Here is a 24599-nt window from a genome sequence, read left to right as displayed (position 1 = left end):
AGATGCCCTCGACATCCTATGCCTGGATGAAGGCTGGTGTCTGTGCTATTACAGAATGTCAGTAGTGTTTCTGCCTTCAGTGTACTGCTGACTTGAGGCTTTCGCACAGCTTCAGTTTGGCAGGAGGCAAGATAAAAACACTATTCGGTGTACTCAGTTTTCTTGGCCTTGGAATGTATCGTTCACAACTTCACCTTGTGTGCATGAGTGTGTTCCATTTTATGCCCTTTGTCTTGCTTTGTGTGTCATGATTATGAAGTTTGCACAGAGAAGTTTCATGCATAGAATAGAATTCATATTTCTGATACTCTGTTCGCCGAGTTTCTGGAAAAAATAGTTTTTCAAAGTTTTTGAGAAAACAAATGGGTAAAAAACATACAAAAATTGCCAGTTCGTCCTATTCACCATAGAATCATACCCCAAAACCGGGTAAAATTCAAGAACAGTGTCCCAAATTATCACTTCCACGTCGAGTCAACAGTCGTTATAATGGCCCTCGAACATGAAAATAAAGCATTCGGAATTAATCGCTTTTCACCACAATTTCACTTCAGTTTCAACATACATCCACGTTTCACATAGCCTACATCCACGTTTCTCTCTGTCTGCAAAGATTGCTACATTTTATCAGGTTCATTGAATTTGCGAAACTGTGTTTCAACACTACCGAATACTTCGTACTTACTTGCCGTTTCCTTTGTTCTAAATTCACATCACGGCAGGTTCTGTTTCACAATAAAAGTAAAAAGAAAAGAATCCGGGAAATGCCGGATTATTTGTTTCAGGCTCAATCATTTTGGAATAAATTCAGTGACGTCATCATCTCATGTCACTGTCTCGTGTCGTCAACACGGCCATATGACGGGCGAGGCTTGGTTGACATGCCATCAGAAGAGTCTCGTCCAGCCTAGATCACGCCGTGGATCGTGTAACTCTGCATTTGCGCCACCGCAACTTTTTCAGTGCATTACGCGGACGAAGTAGCACGCTGCAAGGTAGGTCTCTCACAGAAAATGAAAATGTGTAGGACTTTCAGGCATCATCTAGATTCTTCATTAGTACATTTTAAAGAAGTATATACTCAAGGTCTAAGGTACGTGCTTTTTTAGTCGAAATGTCAGGTTTCGGCAGTTCTGAAGTCCGATTTCTGCTGGAATTGTAGCTGAAATTGCACGATTTGTCCCTTCCCTCGTAACTTCAACGAAACAGCACTAGTTGATGCATTCCCGTGATGATATCCTGTGAGCTAAACATGTCCTTTGTATTCTTGATGAATGCTGTTGCACAATTTTGTCTTTGGGTGACGCACGCGGCAAAAGAAAACACAAACAATTAGACTTCATGTTATACGCCACCGATGCTTGGTGTAATTCGCCACCGCAATTTCACGTCTTGGATGTTATTCGCCACCGCAACTGTCTGATGAATTGCATAATATGTTGAAGAGTTCAGTGATTCTGTCACTTCCAATTGAAAATATTGATTTGACACGTACGCTCACATGGTGACAATCGTACAACACACACTCACCATGTGGTACGAAGGATTAAAGCTGCTGTTAGGAAATCAGAATTTGGAAAGATTTTTTTTTCTAATTTGTGCAGATGGGCGGAATTAATTTACAGTTTTGAAATGGTGGAGGAAAACAAACTGGTAGGACCCGGAAGAAAACCACTGACGACAAGCTTTTAATGCATAGCGTAAACCCAAATTCACTTTATGAACTGTCCCGGTGTAGGATCCGGTCCGGTCCCCCCTCCGAAGTAGTCCCCCGGGGGACCAATTCGTGGCAAAAACTGCTCTATAATGGTCCCCCATTAGACATCCAGCCTCGTTTTTCTTGTTATATTTAGTCAAGTTTTGACTAAATATTTTAACATCGAGGGGGAATCGAAACGAGGGTCGTGGTGTATGTGCGTGTGTCTGTGTGTCTGTGTGTCTGTGTGTGTGTGTGTGTGTGTAGAGCGATTCAGACTAAACTACTGGACCGATCTTTATGAAATTTGACATGAGAGTTCCTGGGTATGAAATCCCCGAACTGTTTTTTTCATTTTTTTGATAAATGTCTTTGATGACGTCATATCCGGCTTTTCGTGAAAGTTGAGGCGGCACTGTCACGCCCTCATTTTTCAACCAAATTGGTTGAAATTTTGGTCAAGTAATCTTCGACAAAGCCCGGACTTCGGTATTGCATTTCAGCTTGGTGGCTTAAAAATTAATTAATGACTTTGGTCATTAAAAATCTGAAAATTGTAAAAAAAACATATAAATTTATAAAACGATCCAAATTTACGTTTATCTTATTCTCCATCATTTGCTGATTCCAAAAACATATAAATATGTTATATTCGGATTAAAAACAAGCTCTGAAAATTAAATATATAAAAATTATTATCAAAATTAAATTGTCCAAATCAATTTAAAAACACTTTCATCTTATTCCTTGTCGGTTCCTGATTCCAAAAACATATAGATATGATATGTTTGGATTAAAAACACGCTCAGAAAGTTAAAACAAAGAGAGGTACAGAAAAGCGTGCTATCCTTCTTAGCGCAACTACTACCCCGCTCTTCTTGTCAATTTCACTACCTTTGCCATGAGCGGTGGACTGACGATGCTACGAGTATACGGTCTTGCTGAAAAATGGCATTGCGTTCAGTTTCATTCTGTGAGTTCGACAGCTACTTGACTAAATATTGTATTTTCGCCTTACGCGACTTGTTACAATGTTAGTAATGTTACCAGCAATTTCAGAGAAAAGAAAGGAAAGAATCAGAGACTGGTTTCATTTCTTCTTATCAGTATTTATTTATTATTCATTTTATTTCATGTGATTTTTCTTTTGAACGGCATTATAAATCAGATCTATTTTATTTTCTGCAAAATATAGTCAAACAAAGAGATTGCTGTCTGTGCACTACATAATACCGGACGAAGATATAGATTGAAAATGGCTTGAATGCCTAAGAAAAACGAGGCTGGATGTCTAAGGGGGGACCATTATAGAGCAGTTTTTGCCACGAATTGGTCCCCCGGGGGACTACTTCAGAGGAGGGACCGGACCGGATCCTACACCGGCAAGGGATTGAACCCGCGGCCAAGGAAATTAAGCGGATCATAGGGGCAGTACGCTATCCATCCTGCCATTCGTCGCCTTACACTAAGTAATGTTCAAACCATGCGGAACGTTTTTGTACATTCTTGTACGTGTAGTCAATCTTCCGAATGTAAATGAATGCAAAAGAGAACATGAGGACAAACTTTTCATCATCAGCGTGCCTTCCTAAAAGGGAAATCTCATTGGTGAAAACGTTGGTCTTCATGTTCTGATGTGTCTTTATTTTGCTGCGTAATTTGTTCAGATCATCACTAGCAGTCATCAATGCATTTCCCACTTGTAAATATAGTATTTTTTTTCACTCTTACGGGTAAGCACTGTTATATTTCCTATTGATGTCATCATACCCTAAACCTCTTGAATCTCACAGTCCCAGGGATTTTTTTTGGGGGGGTCATATATATAAGCACATTCCAGTACATGTGGGTTATACACTCAAGTACAGATAAGCATACTTTTCATACAGAAGAAGAAGAAGAAGAAAAAGAAGAAGAAGAAGAAGAAGAAGAAGAAGAAGAAATACTACAACTCATGGTGCCTTTAAATCCGTTGCATAGGCAACATCACGCCACGCCCCTGAGTTTAAAACTTGCAGCACTAAAGTTAAAATGCTCCTATCAATTGCTGTCAGTTTTGTGACAAAAATAAAGGTTTGAATGCCTCCACGATGTTGATGCGTTTGAAAATAAAAATTTGCGTAGTGCGGTGGCGAATAACAAAAAATGCGGTGGCGAGTTACATCTAACATTGAATTGATGCGGTGGCGAATTACAGACAGTTGTTGACACTCTGTTTTTATCTGCTTCTTGTAAAGTATATATGGAACTATATACAGAGAAACTACACGTGGAGATTCATAAAACATTAAAGTTATCAGTGAACATGTCCAAGAATAACCAGTAATCTCCGTTTTGTTGCATTTGACGCAGAAACTGAAAATATGCCCAAAACATGGGGAAACGAGAAGAAAAACAGATCGTCACGATCACCAGGGCCATCAAAGCATCACAAAATATATACAGAAATATAGCTAAGGATATAAGTATGTGAAATGCAACACTTGAGAACATGCTGAGTGCCTAGCATTCTAACAATTTAATTTATCATTCGAGAGACCTACCTCGCAGCTTGCCTCTTCGTCGGCGTGAAGCGATAAAAAGTTGCGGTGGCGCAAATGCAGAGTTACACGATCGATAGAACCCCGACTCAAACTGAGGCTCACTTGTAATACTAATTATGGTGTTCGGTGTTTGTATTCGGAGGCTGGTCACACTCTCAGCCACATCAGTATAACATCAGACGAATCTCTATCACTAAGTTTATTCATTAAAGTATAGAGCATAAGATATAAGCAGCATACAGTAACAGAGCTGAGCACAGAGTGCAATTCATTAGCATAAGGATGCTGTGCTGGAAGAAGTTTAGGGTGCACAATGTATTCTTATTCTAACTGATGATACCAGACCGTGGGAAGAGGTCTGAGAGGTAACAGTCAGGAGAGGCTGGGTGGTGGCACAGTTGATAGTACAACATCCCCTCTCTTTTGGAAAGCAAGTATAACACACTGTACAAATCTTGAACATAGTGTCACTTCTTACTAAGTAATATAGGATAACCTACAACCACAAAAGATATTATGAGTTATTTCTAATATGCTGACTGTTAGCAAATGATAACAGACATGTCGAGAAAAAAAGATATCAAGCATGAGCCTTTTAGGCGAATGCTGATATCGTTTGTGAGATATGTCTGTTATCATTTGCTAACAGTCAGCATATTAGAAATAACGGTTTTATTACCGTAATTCGAACAAAAGAAATTTCGAAGCGACCCCGCGAATTAGACAGAACAGCCGCAATGGGAACCTAATTGTGCCTGTCAGTCAAAGAATTCTTGTGGCCTGGGTCAGCCAATCAGAGTAACACACCTGACGTGATGAATATTCACAGGTCAAATGCGTTTGACACACAACAATCTCACAAGTTAAACCATGCTGAACATGCGTTTCGGTTGCTTCGCTTTTTCTTGTTGAACGGAGAGCGACGTATTTAGAACCGACTCCAGACGGATGGGAAATGACGTGAAGATACATTTGACATAAAGCGAGTGAGCAATTTCACTTGATTTTTCCGAACTTAGATAAATTTAGATTTCAAGTGAGCGGGTCGGCATTGTGCACACTCAGATGATGGGCGGTGCGTTGCTGTTCCGTAAAGCACCCACCGACAAAACTCGCTTTTCGGTATTTTTTTTTTTTTTAGATAAAGAGAGTATTATCTGACAGCATTTGAAGTGTCATTCTTCAGAAAAAATCACGCTGATATTGTTGATTTACAGTTTTACTTTGTCTTGTTAATTTTTAGCTTGATAAACAAAAAGGGTCCCTGCCTGAACGTTATAACATTTAAAGGGTCACCTAGAATCCGTCCTGATTGGTCAAAAAGCCATATGGGACACTGAATTGGTAATAATACCTGCTATTCCGACTTGGTCGTGTGACAGACGTTTTCTTCCACACGAGATTACGTTGATTGTCTAACGAAGCCGTCAGGCTGAGTTAGACATCAGCTAATCGAGTGTGGAAGAAAACTCTGTCACACGACCAAGTCGGAATAGCATTTATGTCTCACAGCTTCAACAGAGGAGAGAACAAACACGTTTTGTGTACTCAAGCTTGACAAACCTAAACACAGGAGCAGCCATTGTGGAGAGATCTACTTTTTGACGGAAGTGACCGAACAACTGTGAATGACGTCTCGGTATATGTGAATGACGTCACAGTCATCGTCACAGTCTGTATCTTTTGAAGCATCGCATTCTTCATGACGTCTTTCTGTGTCTGCATCCGCGAAATGTTTGTTCATTCCGGAATCTTTGTCATCTATGTTCAGAACTCTGTCCTTATAGTGTCAGACTAACAGGCCTCCTGAGCGAGCCACGGAATGAACAAACATTTCGCGGATGCAGACACAGAAAGACGTCATGAAGAATGCGATGCTTCAAAAGATACAGACTGTGACGATGACTGTGACGTCATACCGAGACGTCATTCATAGTTGTTCGGTCACTTCCGTCAAAAAGTAGATCTCTCGACAATGGCTGCTCCTGTGTTTAGGTTTGTCAAGCTTGAGTACGCAAAACGTGTTTGTTCTCTCCTCTGTTGAAGCTGTGAAACATAAATGCTATTCCGACTTGGTCGTGTGACAGAGTTTTCTTCCACATTCGATTAGCTGATGTCTAACTCAGCCTGACGGCTTCGTTAGACAATCAACGTAATCTCGTGTGGAAGAAAACGTCTGTCACACGACCAAGTCGGAATAGCAGGTAATACATTTGGGTCCGTTCTCTGCCCGTTCATTCTTTTGTTTTAAAACATTCAACAAAAAGCCTGATTTGCCTTTATATTTGTTTTATTTGTTTGCTTGCACTTTTCAGTTTGAGAATCAAACCACCTACAAAATATTTTTTTCAAGAATACAGAGACGAATAAAATATGATTTTATCTGAACACAGTCAAGTACACAAGAGAAAAACCCACACACTTCAAGCAAATACTTTCTTCCAGAAACGGTTCACACCAGCTTCAAGCAACAATCCTCTCTCATCAAGCAACAATCCTCTCTCATGCATATCCATCCCTTTGTTTTCAAAATGTATGATGCAGTCACATATATGTTATGTACAGATGTACAGTAGACTTGCACAGTTAGCACAGTTAATAACAATTTATACGCTTTTATTTACTTATTTTTGTACAGCAGTAATGTACATGACAAAATAACATGAGAGAAAATGGAAAACCTCAGTCTGACAAAATCACAGGGAGAATTGAAAGTACTGTACATGTACTATCTTTTATTCTTCTTCTTTACATTGTCTCCCTGTAGACATATCAATGTGTGCTATATTATGGTATGCACACATTTACTCACACATTTCAGAAATAAAACAAGGATTGAAAAAAAGAATAAAAAGTTAAAATCATGACATGAATCAATTTAATAGGTTAATTGCACTGTCTTCTCACAACCATACTTTACACACACTGTCACTATTACATCTCACACCCTTAACCTTCGCCCGACCGGGTTATCGACTACACAGGGAAGACATCGTGGGGCCGTGCGGACCCATGCTTCTCAAAGAAGGAAAAATATGCATACCCTTCCGTAGACCCATGCTTTCCAAGGAAGCAAAAACATGCACCCCCTTCCGTAGACGCCGTGGTTAAATTTCCGCGAGAAGTAATCAAATTAAATTATTAATTTAATTATTACTGTGCGGACTAAATCTTTTCAAAAATGGAAAAACGTGGATACCCTTCTGTAGACGTCGTGGGGCCGTGTGGACCCACATTTTTATGTATTAATTTCGCTCCACGCGACTTGCTTATTAACTCCAAAATTAAACAGATTGTAGAAAATGATGTTTAGAGCCAATACCTGAAGGTTTGTGACTTCTCTCCCTAGTATTTATGTAAGTTCCTTCAGTTTGAGAAACATGGGTCCGCATGGCCCCACGATGTCTTCCGTGTGTAGCCTAAATTTGACCTTTGTTTGTTTAATTACTTCTCGCTGAAATGTAATGATCTTTTAGGATATAAGAGCTTTTTAGGTGTCTGAGCCGTTCTTAAAAGCTCATTAAAAAATTCCAACTGGTTTAGGATATATTTGCAATTAAACAACCTTCCCGGTCCACACGGACCCACGACGGGGAAGGTTAAATCTGGTACAGTGGAACCCCTCTTTTAAAAAAAACCCAGTTCAAGATTTGCTTTTTTAGATTTTATCTTCATAACCTCTGTAAATTTACCTGAGACAATTTTCAGACTCCTGTTTTAAGACCCGATTTTATCAGATTTTGTTGAGGTCTTAAAAAGGGGTTCAACTGTACACTCCAAATTGTACAAAACCCAAGTAAAACAAACACATTTATGGATAAATACAAGTAAATAAATAATAAAACTATCATCCTTCCTACAAGGTTAAACAAGTTATGTTCAAATATTGATAAAGCCTATAGTATATCCAGTTTTACCTTCTCTTAGTCTCGGTTGCTTTTGTCCATTCACTGCAAATAATATTCACCTCTGTGTGCTATTTTTGTTTTGTTTGTGTGTTATCAGTATTCTTCCCGTGCCACAATACATTTAGTACCAGGCATGGGAACTGTCAGATGATGAAACAATTTTCAGAGATTGCAGAGTCTCATTTAAGATGATCAAAAAAGAGTTGCTGATACTGTAATGAAACAAATCTGCCATGATAATTATTTACATTTTTGACAATTGTTCACTATTCACACATGCACTGATACAAGAAGTTAACAACTGCCGGCAGGTCAACCCAGAAGCTGTCTAAATACCAAGTACAATGAGATAAGTGAATATCCTACTTTCTACTTCAGAAGCATTGGTACCCTGACATGATCTTCTTGGGCATTGTAGAATAAAATATCAACACCCGTTAATTTTCAAATGATGTTTTCAGCTTAAAATGTTCCCATGCCCGATTTACCTGAGCGATTAAATTCCACACTTTGAAGCATTCTAACAACAGCAGACAGGATGCATTAAATTAATATGATAAAATGTGTGATTCAGGTCTGTTTTCCAGAATTACAATAAAGATTAACCTTCTTAAAAGATAAGAAAACACTTGCAACACATTCAAGCATCCTAGAGAAATAAAACGCCAAAACTAAAATACATCTTAGCAATTATTCTAAAAGCTAACAACATTCAATCTCATGTTGTTGGGAAAAAATACCCAGGTAAATTTTCAAAGCAACAGTAACAACTACCTGACTCCGCTAAGCACATTTTTAAAGTCAGACTTCACAAAGCTCACAAGCAAAGCAGTACAGTTTGTCGTGAAAAACATCAATACATGTATGACACAAAATCTGTTGCTCAATTGCTTGTGCTTCACATCTGTGATGGAAGCAGAATTGAAAACTCCATTTATCTAACTACAAAAAGCACATTTCCTAAATCATACTTCACAAAGATAATATATGCAAAGCAGTACAATTTGTGGACAAACCATACCAAATAAAAATAAAATTAAATAAAAAAACAACAGTTGCTCGATTAACTGTGCCTCAGCAACATATTTTTGGCTGATAAGAGGTCAGCCTTTCTACAAAGCTCTATAGCTGCACTGACAGAAGCTACTAACATACGAGAACATAAAACACTGCCACTGGCATGACATAAGTAAAACAAGAAAGCAAATTAACACACACAAAATGAAGGTTAAAAAAAAAAAAGACGATCAATGGTCTCTATTATTACCCTTAGGTTTGCAAACAACCGAAAGTATTTATACTAATTGAGGCCCGATTTCATTTCTTTTCTTTATTTGGTGTTTAACGTCGTTTTCAACCACGAAGGGTTATATCGTGACGGGGGAAGATGGGATAGAGCCACTTGTCAATTGTTTCTTGTTCACAAAAGCACTAATCAAAAATTTGCTCCAGGGGCTTGCAACGTAGTACAATATATACCGAGGCATAAATTCCGCAAACTGAACTTTAAAAAATCACAAAAAATAAACTCAGTGGTGAATGTTTTCAATGTTTGAATATTTTATTTATTGGCCATTTTAGTGTTTATAAACCTTTGCTTTATTGATTTTGAATAGAACATCATGAAATGACAATTTTTCAAAAAAAGTGACAGAGTCCAAGCGCAATGATTTCGGAAAACGTTCAGTGTTCATCACGTTCAATGCTTTGGCCAGCTCTAAGCATCCCAATCGCTTGCTGTCTCTCTTCTTCATCAAGTCGTGGCATGATTGCGATATCTGATACAGCCAAACAGCCAGTTGCATTTTATAGGGCCACACACTATCTTTTTTACGTTATTGTCTCCCGTTCAGCCCATTGTCTTTATTAGCACAGTGAGCTGTGGCTGGATCAGCAATACTGCAAAGCGCACGATGACAGCGTGAAACATTTGCTCCGACACTTAAGATGTCAACTACAAATTACAGGTTCAATCTGATTTTCGTTTGAGAGCAAAATCGTTCAATGCACTATTTGCAGAATTTATGCCTTTCAGTATATTACCTTACTGGGAGAATGCAAGTTTCCAGTACAAAGGACTTAACATTTCTTACATACTGCTTGACTAAAATCTTTACAAAATTTGACTATATTCTATACAAGAAACACTTACGGGTAAAAGGAGAAACAGAATCCGTTAGTCGCCTCTTACGACAGGCTGGGGAGCATCGGGTAAATTCTTTCTCGTCCCAACCAATATGGGACTCCCCCTAGCCCGCGGGGGGTCCGATTTCCTTTCCCTAACAGTTATTTGACAGTAAAAGTATACATTCATAATCCAAAAATGGTGCCACTCTGGGGGGCGGGGGGGGGGGGGGGATCCATCTTCAGTCAAATTGTTGGTCTACCCTCATAAAGTCCTGACACATCAAATGAAGCTTACAAGTGGTATTAAATACTGATCTATCACAGACAATGCTGTACAACAGAGTAAGATTCCAGAAAATAACACGCAGCCACACAAGTCAATAGATGATGTTAACTTTCTAAGCTAAGCCGAAAACAGTAGTGATGTAAAAACTTTTTTTTTGAACACTGCTGATCATTACCTCTTACAAAAAATCTGATCAAAAGGTGAACACCATCTCAGAAGGTGTGTCCAAACCACCAAAACCAAATGCAATTTCGCCACTGAAATCCTAAATCCAAACTAAAATCTAAGAAAATAACCCATTTAAAAGCCAACTCAGAATCAAAGCTTGCTTCCAGTTCTGCATCAAAGTTTAAATTTGGTATACAAATGAGTGCATATCTGTTGCAACAGAAAGGACCGCTTTTGAAAGCACTCTAAATGAAAATCATCACTCAGTTCAGACACTGAAGACAACAATTTTGAAAATCTGTAAAAATAAAGAAAATAAAAACATTAAAAAGCAACAAGCTGATTTGCTTTTTTTTCTCAAAAAGATATGACTTTTTTCAAATGGCAAAGAACAAGCATTCAAACATGAGTCAACAATGCTCTGCAAATGACGGATGTCTGTGAGTAACAAATACTGCAGCTGCTACAATAATTACTACACTGCGAAGTAACAACACTGTACAGTTTAACAAAGTACTGTTCATCATTTAAGCAGATTAAAAGCCAATGTTACAATAACATCAACTTAAAAACTACTACAATCTTCAAGTACTGAGAAAAGGGACACTGCCAAAGTGCAGCAAGAATAAACTGTACAGTCGGCCAAACCACCATCATGATTTGACATTAAATGCTTTCCTCTTTCACACCAGCTCACGCAAATATTGTACATGCCCACCAAACACAAGTATACATTCATCCGAACACTCGAAATAAAATAAAATAAAAACAAACAAGCACATCCAAACACAAGCACACAGACACCTTCTCTCTACTCTTCCCCTCACATGTCTTCTCACCCTCTCCCAATCGAAAGTCTTTGTTCTCTCCCCTTCACACACACACACAACCAATGCCACTCTCCCACATCTGAACTCTCTCCTCTCCCTTCTTCCCCACACCCCTTCCTCCCTCCTCTAAATTCTCTCTCTCTCTGCCCCCTAAACACCCCTACAAAAAGCCCACTTCTCATTCTCTCCTTTACCCTTTTACACCCACAAACACAGAACACCCAATGCCACTCAAGTTTATCAATGATAGAAGTTAGACGCAGCGGAGTCGGCAGCATCGGAGAGGATTTCTATGCTACTGTCGTCGGGACTGTTGGGGCCCGTGCCATTGCTCACGACGCTTGTCGTTCCATTGGTCACTGCAGGAGCCGGGAAGGGACTAGGTTCGCGAGTGGCTGGTGTTCCCGCGACAGAGGAGCCGGAGGAGGCGGGAGAGTTTGGGAGGATGCCCAGGATTTCTTTGACGGCGAGCGGCAGCTTCTTGTAGTTCTTCATCTGCAGGAAGATGCCCTCCGCCTTCTTCAGCATCTCTTCCAAGGGGATGGTCTGGCTGATGTCATTGATATGCTGAAAGACAGAAAGAACACCATCTCAGCTGGCAGGCTAGACAACTAATAATAACCTGGTTTCATTCCTTTGAGCGGGGCTACAATTCACTGTAGATCAACTGTGTCAGTTTGATCTAAGGCCCACATTTCACAATACCTTCAGCTGTTATGTTCATGAGTACAAGGGAATTGATTGTGAAACATTTTAAAGTGGATCTTGCTAATGTATGATCATGCCTTTAGACAAAACTTCCTGAGGTAAAGGCACCCATTCTGACAACGCACACACAATGCAGGTAGATACAACAATTTCTAATGCTGCCAATGATACGGTGCCGCCTGTGTGTCAGCAAACAACAGCAAATAAAATTAAGACTGCATTCAAAAAGTAAATAAAGCAAAAGAATTGCTGAGGTCTGGGACAATTCTAGAAACAATATTCAAAGGAGAGTAGAATTCAGAACTAGCATCATGCGTACCTTGAGAATCTCTGTGAAACCAAACTTGTTTTCCATCAGCGTAGATTTCTCTGCATCCAGGATGGCCAGTGAGAACACAAGATGGAAGTTCTGACAAGGCAGGTCTGTCCACAACACCTGTTCAACATATACAATGCTGTGTTACTTTCCCTCTTCAACATATACAATGCTGTGTTACTTTCCCTCTTCAACATATACAATGCTGTGTTACTTTCCCTTTTCAACATATACAATGCTGTGTTACTTTCCCTCTTCAACATATACAATGCTGTGTTACTTTCCCTATTCAACATATACAATGCTGTGTTACTTTCCCTTTTCAACATATACAATGCTGTGTTACTTTCCCTCTTCAACATATACAATGCTGTGTTACTTTCCCTCTTCAACATATACAATGCTGTGTTACTTTCCCTCTTCAACATATACAATGCTGTGTTACTTTCCCTCTTCAACATATACAATGCTGTGTTACTTTCCCTCTTCAACATATACAATGCTGTGTTACTTTCCCTATTCAACATATACAATGCTGTGTTACTTTCCCTATTCAACATATACAATGCTGTATTAATTTCCCTCTTCAACATATACAATGCTGTATTAAATTCCACATCTAACACTTCAGCACAGCACAATGTTGAATTCAGGCAAACAAATGTTTTTCAAAATATCAACACACCACCAAATTTGATCTACTAGGCTGGTCCTATAAACACAACTTCACAGTCCTTCCTGTGAGATAATTTTGCTTACTATTTCGAATCAGGCCAGCCATTTACATGGGGAAAAAACATCCGACCACTTGCACACATACCACAAATCAACATCCTGACAACTTCCTGTGCACTTCCTTCCACTAATGGCTTTTCAAGAAATGAATTCATAAAAAAACAAGAAATTCCTCCGAGGTAGGAAAAACACCCCCGTCCTTACCATTCTCACTGCCACCAACTGAGGTCAGAAGTCAGAAGTCAGAAGTCAAAAGTCAAAAGTCAAAAGTCAGAAGTCAGAAGTCAGAAGTCAGAAGTCAGAAGTCAGAAGTCAGAAGTCAGAAGTCAAAAGTCAAAAGTCAGAAGTCAAAAGTCAGAAGTCAGAAGTCAGAATGTAAACACAGGGTCCATTGCGAAAGGGTACGTCGAGGTAGGAAAAACACCCCCGTTGGTCAAAGGGAAATAACCATTCTCACTGCCACCAACTGAGAAGGTTATTTCCCTTTGACCATTAATATGTCACTCTTAATCTTAATCCACCAATAACTCCCTAACCGTGTGTTTGACTGGTCCCAATTTTTGTAAGGACCGTCTCAGGAATGTATAGAACCTGTTCACCAAGTTTGGTGACGATCGGTCCGTTCATTCTTGAGATCTATATGCGAACACAAACACACAAACAAACAAACACATCCAGTGAAACCTATACACACCCCTATACCGGGGGTGTAATTAACTCTGCACAGAAAGCAATCAGGATGTTCATTTTTGGTACGAGTCCAAATGGAGGGATGGCCCTATCTCAAGTAAAAGCATGGCCAGATAGGAGATGGTGAGCTGGAACGAGTTTGCCTTTAAGTTGATCTTATGTTTATCATAGCTTTGCCAACAACAACATCAAAAACAACAACACATGTATGTCTCCTTTCTCCCGCCTCATCAATTCAGGATTCTCACTTTATCTACAGCAGGTCCGACTTCTTCTGACTAATTTACAGCCTTGGACGAAATGCTAGATGGTGTTCTCTTGCAGGATTTACCTTGTCAACTGCTGAGAAAAAAAAATATTGTGTAGAAGCACTGGATGGCTTTAAAAATGTTTCATGCGCAAGTGGCCGTCTTCAGTTATCATGAATTTTAGAGATCTGTCAGAAATTGTCTCAGTGGACGAGCATGATTTTAGCTTACCTCCCACAATCGATGTATTTCATGGAAGTGGAATTCTCTCTTGAAATGAATCAGGATCCATCGGAAGCAGAAGTAGAAGTTGCCAGAATCGTGGCTCTCTGGAAAAATTAACAAAAAATACTACTCTGAAGAAAAGCATTACACAGGTAAGTCATACTTCAACACACTGTTAAACTGCTTGTCATGGAAGGAGATGTGTAAAAAAAACAAGCATTCAAAATGAGAATTATGGTCATCCACAATGATTCATCACAGAGACTGGAGTTTCCATCTGACCAATAAGAAGAAGATTCACAATGAAGAACAGATACCAAGATAGATGACATAGAATTAGCCGGGACAGACACAGCATAGAATTTTCAATATCAACCTTAAGAGTCAAACACTTTCAACTTTTTAATGATTATCTTGTTGAAAACCAAAAAATCAAACACAGAGACTCTGTAACCTTGTTCAACCCAGTAAGATATTGAATAAACAAACTCTGCAAAATGTTTGAGCAGCAAAGGGATCATCAACTTTTGTCGATTCTTTTTATACATGTGCATGTTATTGTGGGCATGATTTTATTGGATACCTTTTTAACTGCGACAACGGGACAAATTCCCAACTATGGGCAATCAAACTATTCTATATTCAGTAACAACTAACATACCCAGGTAGGTGTAGAGTTCTGGGTCGTAGACCTGCATCAACTTCTGGATCTGGGTCAACTGCATTTTCATGCCACCCTGGTCCATTTCAAAGTTGGTGCACTGCACAGCAAGCAAATGGCATTATCATCAATCCACAGCAAAGTTTATGATCAAATTCAATTCTAAGAATTCACCACAACTACTTTTTAATTTCAGTGGAGTGACACATATACAAGCTGATGTGATGGTGACAATTATGAAGTGTGACACTCCTTGATTTGATTAGGTCACTCATGAAAACTCCAGATAACACAAAACACAATATTTACCTCACCTAGCATTATGTTTGACTTCAGCCAGCAATACAGAAAGTTTGCCACAACCATCTTGTTCAGTTTCAAATTCGTACAAAACTAAATTGAGAAGTTATTTTGTTTGCGCACTTTCTAAGCCAGCAGCAGGCCAAAGATGAAGTTCTTTGGCAGCTACCATTTGAAATGGTTTAACTGTTTTCTCTCTTTTATCATTCACGCAATTTGCCTAAGAATGTGCATAAGACCTACCATTCTCTCCATAAGCCCAGCAAAGCACCAGAAAGCATCAACCTCGTTCTCCATGACAACCAGAACTGGAGACAGCAGGTCACTCATGCCCTGAACATAGCCTGCAACACACACGTGGAACACAAACATTAATTATTGCCCAATCAAAGCATTTCACTTTTATTTTCAGAATACAGCTTGGTACTTTAAGATCAACACATGAACCACAGAGAGTAGCGCTACCCTCCCTCTACATCTAGTGTCAGAAAACAACATCTGTGACATTATTGCCCCTATCCTCGCACCTATAATCTCTCCCCCCCCCCCCCCACCCAACTCCCTATTACAAAGTTACATCTTCTGTCTCCATAAAAAAAAACCCAATATGTGGAAACACTTACCCAGGTCAAAGTTGTACATGCAGTAGGTCATCAGAATGTCGTAGAGCACCTGAAGATTTTGATTTCTGTCACCGGAGAAAAACTTCTGCGTTCTGTCCGTTCTGGAGACATCCTTGTCTGTAACAGCAGAGAACAATAAAATCGTGAGTGGTCGAATGAGTGTAAAAAAAGGATAACAATAATAACATCAAAAAAATAAAAATAAAAACATTATGACACCGATAATTATTGTACAAGAAGAAAAAGCCAATGACAGAGAACGTGTACAAAAAGAAGAAAGGGTGAGCACATGTGCCCAGACAGACACACACACACAAGCACACACAAACAAACACACACACACACAAACACTCACAGTTACACAAAAAGTCAGGAATCCAAACAGGCAAAAAAGAAGACACAGACCTTCATTTAAGTGCTACCCCAAAACAGACACTACAGTTACTATTCCAGCTTTATCAAACAGGTCAAAATCAACCGTAAATCCAAATAAACCTCACTGTCCAATGAATGAGGCACTTTACCTATGAGTCCTTTCCTCTCCCTGAGGGTAGAGAAGCGTTTCTCCTGCTCTGCACTGATCGTTTTCCACTGCAACTTCATGCGGAAGTAGTCATCTCTGAAAACACAAGCGGGAAAATAATCTCTCTGAAAACACAAGCGTGCACATGAAAACACATTCCAGACATTGTCATGGATGGAAGTGCTATCTATGTCATGTACGAACAGCTTTTATGTGAAGTAGATGATGATCACCATATTCAAACAATCAACCAACTGCATCACGTTGGAATAGCCTTCACTCAAGGGAGGTAATGGTGGTCACATTCAACAGATTGGCTAGCAATTTTCTGATTTGGAATACAAAGTGACTCAGCTGGTGTGTCCCTCAGCTGTTGGTTTGTGACAGTTTACCTGCGTGGTGAGGGTACTAATTTACAAGCACGTTTCGAAAAGATTCACGACATAACATGGATTAGACGAGAAACCCTACTGAATCCTCACATTTGTAGTAAATAACCCCTACCAAACTATGAAAGGTTGATGGGATGACAGTTGAAACACTCACACTTTTCTCTTCCTTTCTTCCTGTCGCTTCTTCAGTGTGGAGTCCCAGGAATAATATCCCAACAAGTACTTCCACACCTCGTTGCGAATAGACGGATCCACACCCTGTCAGAGCAAATTGCAGTTCGTTAGTGCATTGTCTTCAACAGTCGATGAAACAAAATGAACCTCACTCCTTACACACTGACGCTAACACTTTTAACCTGAGAACACAGTAACACAACAGGCCAAACACATGTGTTTGACAGGGTTTAACCGACAAATGAAATGTAAAATCTGCACAAGACTTGTGACTGCTTAATTTAACAGAATGACCAGACTTTGTGAGAGCTAATATTTGTGACAGTAGAAAAATCCCAGTTTGGAAACTACATTCAATTTCAATCGTTGTGAAAAGCAACAGACAATAAACCTGTTCATTTCACAAAACTGGATTCTACAGCTCTGGTAAAGAAATCAAAAACAGCAGCTATAACTTACCCCTCTGAAGATTTGTTCCTTGAGGTTGTCAATGTGTGTGATGCGACCGTCAGTGTCGAAGTAGGCTGCCCACTGCTGAGCGTTCAATTGTTCACCACGTTGGACGTCTGGTCTGTTGGGTAATTTCGTCTGTAGACCACAATAATGAACAGTATTTTAATCAATCATGGATTATACAAGGATAAGCAATTCTACTGACATTTCTGTAGTAAATGCAAACACACACTGAATTGTCAGCTTAACCTCTCTCCAGACACCACAGCTAAAGTTTTACAACAGCTCTGTGTAACCCTTCTGATTTTGGAGTTATGCACGCTGCACACAGCTATTCACACATACCCATGTGTACTCACACACAGCGTTTCACTTATCTCCTGCTGTACCTCAGCCAGTGTCCAAATAATTCTTTTGAAAAGTTCAAGTTATAATCGTTTACATGCAGGCTGGGTGTGTCAAACAACATTTTTCAGCTTAATCTTTCATTTTAATGGACAATCAAGTGTTGTTATACGTACTGTTATAGAAATACCCATTTACACTCACACATAAACAGATGCCATTTGCTCATCTCTTGCTCTACTTCATCAATTTAACCTTTACCCAAACTAAAAACAAAAAACAAGTCGCGTAAGACGAAAATACAATATTTAGTCAAGTAGCTGTCGAACTCACAGAATGAAACTGAACGCAATGCCATTTTTCAGCAAGACCGTATACTCGTAGCATCGTCAGTCCACCGCTCATGGCAAAGGCAGTGAAATTGACAAGAAGAGCGGGGTAGTAGTTGCGCTAAGAAGGATAGCACGCTTTTCTGTACCTCTGTTTGTTTTAACTTTCTGAGCGTGTTTTTAATCTAAACATACCATATGTATATGTTTTTGGAATCAGGAACCGACAAGGAATAAGATGAAAGTGTTTTTAAATTGATTTGGACAATTTAATTTTGATAATAATTTTTATATATTTAATTTTCAGAGCTTGTTTTTAATCCGAATATAACATATTTATATGTTTTTGGAATCAGCAAATGATGGAGAATAAGATAAACGTAAATTTGGATCGTTTTATAAATTTTTATTTTTTTTTACAATTTTCAGATTTTTAATGACCAAAGTCATTAATTAATTTTTAAGCCACCAAGCTGAAATGCAATACCGAAGTCCGGGCTTCGTCGAAGATTACTTGACCAAAATTTCAACCAAATTGGTTGAAAAATGAGGGCGTGACAGTGCCGCCTCAACTTTCACGAAAAGCCGGATATGACGTCATCAAAGACATTTATCAAAAAAATGAAAAAAACGTTCGGGGATTTCATACCCAGGAACTCTCATGTCAAATTTCATAAAGATCGGTCCAGTAGTTTAGTCTGAATCGCTCTACACACACACACACACACACACACACACACACACACACATGCACACATACACCACACCCTCGTTTCGATTCCCCCTCGATGTTAAAATATTTAGTCAAAACTTGACTAAATATAACAACCCACTGTACTCCCTAAAATCATTCCACCCTAAATAACCAATTTCACGCAAAGCCATATATCTTGTTACCTTGGTGACCATCTCAAATCCAGGTTCATCCTGGTGGTTGACCTCCATGCCAGGAATGTCGTCATGCAACAACTCCGCCACTTCCTCTCTGGGTCGCGCGTGTGGGTTGTCGGACATCAGCACGTCTCGCAGGAAGTTGGTCACCTTGGAGAAGCTACCCATCGTGGCTGTGTAGGGGTCTCTGATAAAGTTCTGTGAAAAACAAACAAAAAATCGATAAAAACAGAAGTAATTGTGAAGGCCAGTGCTGCTATTAATAAACAGAACTGCTTGAATAAACACAAACTGTTTGCGAACAAAATTCAATCAGTGACAATAAATAACACTAACAGTTCCCTCATATATATTAGAGTAAAGGATGAGCTTCCTTGCTCATGACGTAATTCTTTCGCATTCTCACTTTTGATGTAATTCATTAATTCTCTCTCTCTCTCTCTTTATATATATATATATAATATATCATACATATATCCCATATTTCAAGTTGATTAAGCAGACAACATAAATTCAAAGACATCAACAAGACCCTCGTTTTCTCAGATAAGCCACAGCACGAGCAAACAGCAACTGGATTGACACACAAATACTCACAGACACTAGCCGCCCAGAAGATTCTGAAAAGAGGTTGAGTTCATCAAAGGACTTGGACAGCATGTCAGGATCATGCTCCTGAACGAGGAACAATCTCTGGTCATTGGGTGATCTGCACACACAAGTTTCAATGTGTTACACATGTGATAAGCATGAACTCAAGAAAAATAATCTTTCTCAGCATCATAATCACATCCCAGCATTTCAAACATTTTTTTAAAAATGTTCAACAGAAGTCTTACCACAAAGTGCTATTGAACCCCCTTTACAATAAAAGAAAGAGAAAGTACGAAAAGCAACAGGATAAGGACACAGTTGACTTAAAAATGACCTTAATTGCGGAGGACAGGGGAGAAAATTGTGTTGACACAAGACACCCCAGAATAAACACACACACACAGTCAATCCCAGGAAGTCCCCCAGTCGTCTTATACAAAAGTGTCCACCCCACAGCTGTTCCTGGCTTGCATTTGGTTGTGGAAGGTGCAAGTTAAAAGTAGCCAGGGCAGAGAGAATCATTTGGCTACCAACAGCTGCAGCCAGCACAAAGTTAAGCTCGCTTGCTAGTTTTACCCAAATGCTTCTGCGCTTTACAGGGAGAGGGAATTTATCAGGGGCTGGCACCAAGCTGCTGTGTTATTTCTGCTGTGGGGAAGGAAGGGTGCTAAAAATAGCTTTGCCTGCAGCTAAAGAGGTAGAAATGAAGCCCTGGGAACACCCACGACCCATCACAAGATTATGAAGTTGAAAGTTCTCCTCCTCACCTGCGGATGTGGATGAACTTCTCCAGCTCTTTTAACAAGGCCTTACTGCCACCATTGTGGAAGTGGAGAGCAGGAAACGTTGTGCCGTCTTTCAGGATGAAGATTATGTACGCCCACCCATGGTTTGGAGCACTGCGCTTGAAGCTCTTCAAGTCCAGAATGTCGAAGCTTATGTTGTACTTGCGCCGGGCGTCCATTTTGGCGTTCATTGAAACTGCAAATCAAATCTTAACTTCAGGCATGAGCTATAAGTATAAGCAAGATATCTCCCAATTTCTTATTATATTTATTTTTATCAGTATTGTTGACAGCATGTAAATTGTCATGCACCCTGTGGTGAAGTAGATATTTTTTACCAACCGAATACTGTGGGATAAGAATAAATATTCTTTCAATTGTTTTTAATTTTTGACAACATGACATTTGATGGTAATATAGGTTTATTCTAACTAAAACTTTTTTTTTAAACTGTGAAAATACACAAAGGTGACTTTTATATATTTGTTGGTTTGATTTTTCTCCCCTTTCTCGTAAAGGCATCTAACTTCTAAGGTAAGTCTTGTTTTCATCAAAAGTTTGTTGAGGCTCAACTGACTAGGTCTTTCCTCAACTAAAGCTGAGTTTCTGATGTCCCCATTTAAAGTTGACTAAAAGAGACAATTTATCAAATTTACAATAAATGGCTCAAATGGCCCATCATGTGCTGATTCCACCCTACTCCCTGCACATCCCAATCAGCTCTTTTAACAAAAGCACTGGTGCCTAGTTTTTGTTAGTGATGAAAACACCCACCTGTATCGCCCTGGGTCTCACTCTTGTAGCTGACGGCACCTATGACGGCCCAGTCCTGATCTGCCTGTGCCTCAAGGTTCAAAACCTCCTCCGCCTTCCACTCCACATAGTGACCATCAGGCTGGAATCAGGTTGTAAGTTATTAAATCTTGAAACACTTCTGAGGAGAAAATGTTCTGAAGTCAATGGTTGAAAGTCCTTTAACACAAGAGAGTTAAGTAGAAACACTGAATCTATTTAGAATTAGCCATGTGCACACACAATGCAACCAGCATAAAGTGATAATCTAGGGCCAAGCTAGAATGGAATAGAATTGTCTGGTAAACACACAGACAAACGTGAAAAAGGGCATACATGCATGCATAGCTGATGTTTTACTATTTATGGCAAACTGGTATAAAATGTGATGACAAATCAAGTGGCACAAAAGTAAGATGGGAAAGAACAAATATTCAACCTAAACCGTAAACATGTGTGTACACAAACCTTGCAAGACTTGAAGAAGAATCAAATGAAAAGAAAATTCATACCTTCTGGAGGAAAAACACTCTGCCTGCAATGTGGGCATCTTTTTCTTGGACATCAACATTGACATGGACATAAACACTGTCTTTTGCAAACAGCACCTGAAACAAAGACTAAACAAGTCATTATTCAAATGAACATTTCAAGGTATGATTTAATTTTTTGATCAGTGAGATAAATTCAAGTTTTATGCCCTCATGGCAAAGCCATAAGGCCAGGGGGCATTAGTATAATTAACCCAACTTTAAGAAGCGAATGAGAAGAAGAAGAAGAACCCAACTTTAGATGAGATACACAAGTGTATGCGTGTTTAGGTGCTATCAGCCATCGGCACTTATAACAGAATGATCAAGGTTCCTTACATGCCACTGTGGTGATACGGGGGTGGGACATGGCTACTATTTCTGGGTCCGCACATAAAGTTGACCTGTGTCCGTTCTGGCCCGGATTCAAACCCACGACCCTACAATCACAGGTCCAGTGCTCAATACTACCTGAGCTACCCGGCCCCCCGATCAGTTAAAGGCATATGTACGCGCTCCCGTGTTTACAAAGTGTAGTTTGCCCATAATCGATGTCAAACGCACCATAAGACCATATAATGACGATACGTCACCATGCGCGGACCATAATACATGCATTACAGCTTGTTCTAGCCTCTGAAAAAGTGAGAATGTCAACAAAGCCGCGGTGTTAGCTCCCTTGCATCAACGTTACATGTGTTGCCAAATCTATAAATAGGACGATCCAGATCAAAATGAAAATTAACATATCTCAACATTGAAGGGGTCCTAGACCACAATATTTTGCAGGGAACTTAATTTAGCATGTCTCCAGCTGTTGGTAAAGCAATTAGCGTGTATAGTCATCGAGTACATATGCCTTTAAGCAACTCTGTTAGTGTTACATATAGCGCTTATCTGCAATTGTCTTTCGAAGTACAAACAAAATACAAACGGAGATAAAAAGAGATGACATTTTCCCTCGTGAAATTATATTGGCCATTCACTAGCTAGGGTGTGCATGTGTCTGAAACACAAGGACAGGAAACACTTGCAGATCGATGCATGTTTGTCTTTGAAAATGCAAGGGTACTAACTCTTTCACAGCCTATACAAACCCGACAGAGTTATTTCCCAACAATGTCCATTATCAACTGCACTTATGCTGACCATGCACTATTGTAGTCATTCTCATCTATCAGTATACTTTTTCTGTTTGAACACTTTAACCATGTGTACACATCCGATACACTGATATATATCCAAGTAATATGGTGATAGGGATACAGACAAGTATAATCTTCCTTCCGTTCCCCCTTAACAGCAACAGTAAGTTGAGTAACACTAACACTCACTCACAATCACTGGTTTCAGAATACTTGATTGTAACTATATATTATGCACTTGACACAGTAACACTAACAGCTGACGATGTATGTGTTAACTCTAAATGGAAATAGAAGTTACATGTTAGCACTGTGTCAGTATGTGAATGGACGAAACTGCTCAACCGAAACTTAAGATCTGATGTTCCATACTGAATCAGTGATTGAACATTGTTGAAAAACTGTACAGTGAGTGAGATCACTTCCAGAACAGTTCACATCAAGATGCATCCCTTAATGTCCTTGACAAATGGTAGTACTAGGTGTCCTGCCATTATGCACATCTACCAGTACCAGTATCACTGCGACTCTAGAGTCTAAGCTCTAATAATAGAACACTGCTGTAAAGATCGCATGACCATGCAACAAGCCAACATGCAACAACCTTACTCTACTCCTCCTTACTGTTGAGCTTCAACAAATAATGTGAAACCGCGCCTGCATTTTAAGGGCTCCTTTATAAATCAAGCATCTCTTATAAACCGTAGTGCAGCAAAAAGAATGTCAGGTTGAGTTTCTCCTGCGGTCAGCGACATAGACAGGAAACTTCCGCCCAGACTCTTACCATTTGTAAAGCATTTACAGCCTTTCGAACTGAAGGAAAAGACTGACGGCTGTGGAAGAAAATTCTAAGAAGACAATTATGTCAAATTCATAAGATAAGTCTCACCTGATTCACAGACGACATGGTTATGCGGCAACAATAATGAATCAGTGTGGTGATGTTGTGTTGATATTTAGAAATGACGTAGTAGAATCAAAAAGATGGATTAGGAAAGCGAGTGATCAAAATAAGGATGTTTTGCTGGACCTGGACCTGAGCTGTATTGGAACAGTGAACAGCTGAGGCGAGTTTATGGCAGATACAACATTCTAATACAGTGCATTACTTATCACTGTATTGTGGTTTGAAGATCCTCAATTTGTTCTTAGAACTGCCTCTTTTTTTTCTTCCGCAAATCAACTGTGATTTCTTTGATGCCCTGATAACTCAACTTCGTTTTTCTCATTTCTAAATATAGGCATACCAAGACTGCATGAGCCAAGGGATTTGGGAACCTTTGCAAGTCTAGTTGCATATAGTTGTATTCGCCATCTCTCACTAAAAAATAAACCCAACAGAACACAAAAATCTGACTCGAATCCTAACATCATCATCTTTCAAGTTGAACTCATACAATAAAAATTATGAAAAACTTTATCAAAGTTTTATGATTGAAGTGCCAATCACAAAACTATACTGAACTTGTAACATTTCTCAATAGTGGAGACAGAAACAGAAACATTGCAACACATCTTAAATACGATAGATCGCCATAATTATTTGATTTATAAGTTTCTGAATCCAAGTAACTAGTCTACT

General features: G+C 39.3%; 2 protein-coding genes across 3 annotated transcripts in view; both read right to left on the bottom strand.

Moving 5' to 3' along the window:
* The window catches only part of LOC138962096 (uncharacterized), a 29877-nt gene extending 28498 nt beyond the window's left edge, over positions 1 to 1379 (bottom strand). The window contains exon 1 of the mRNA XM_070333811.1: positions 686 to 1379. The gene's annotated coding sequence lies outside the window, so the exon portion shown is untranslated. The remainder of the gene's footprint in view (positions 1 to 685) is intronic.
* A 5132-nt stretch (positions 1380 to 6511) lies between these two features.
* Positions 6512 to 23979, bottom strand: LOC138962089 (TBC1 domain family member 15-like). Of its 2 annotated transcripts, none has more exons than XM_070333801.1 (15): positions 23907 to 23979; positions 21855 to 21950; positions 21325 to 21445; positions 20533 to 20746; positions 19769 to 19880; positions 19178 to 19369; positions 17613 to 17741; positions 17134 to 17237; positions 16589 to 16683; positions 16065 to 16181; positions 15685 to 15785; positions 15142 to 15241; positions 14487 to 14584; positions 12586 to 12702; positions 6512 to 12125 (listed from the first exon to the last, which is right to left on the bottom strand). In XM_070333801.1, exons 1-15 carry the CDS (start codon positions 23922 to 23924, stop codon positions 11799 to 11801), a joined length of 1941 nt encoding a protein of 646 aa, XP_070189902.1. In that variant the 5' UTR covers positions 23925 to 23979; the 3' UTR covers positions 6512 to 11798. The 2 variants fall into 2 exon arrangements, with proteins under 2 accessions (XP_070189902.1, XP_070189900.1); XM_070333799.1 differs by having other exon boundaries at positions 21855 to 21962; positions 23907 to 23971.
* Between the last annotated feature and the right edge of the window lie 620 nt (positions 23980 to 24599).

Source organism: Littorina saxatilis, linkage group LG3, assembly GCF_037325665.1.
Source record: "Littorina saxatilis isolate snail1 linkage group LG3, US_GU_Lsax_2.0, whole genome shotgun sequence".
NCBI lineage: Eukaryota > Metazoa > Mollusca > Gastropoda > Littorinimorpha > Littorinidae > Littorina > Littorina saxatilis.
The sequence above is the reverse complement of the archived record's forward strand: the minus strand, read 5'-3'. Positions and strand labels throughout refer to the sequence as shown.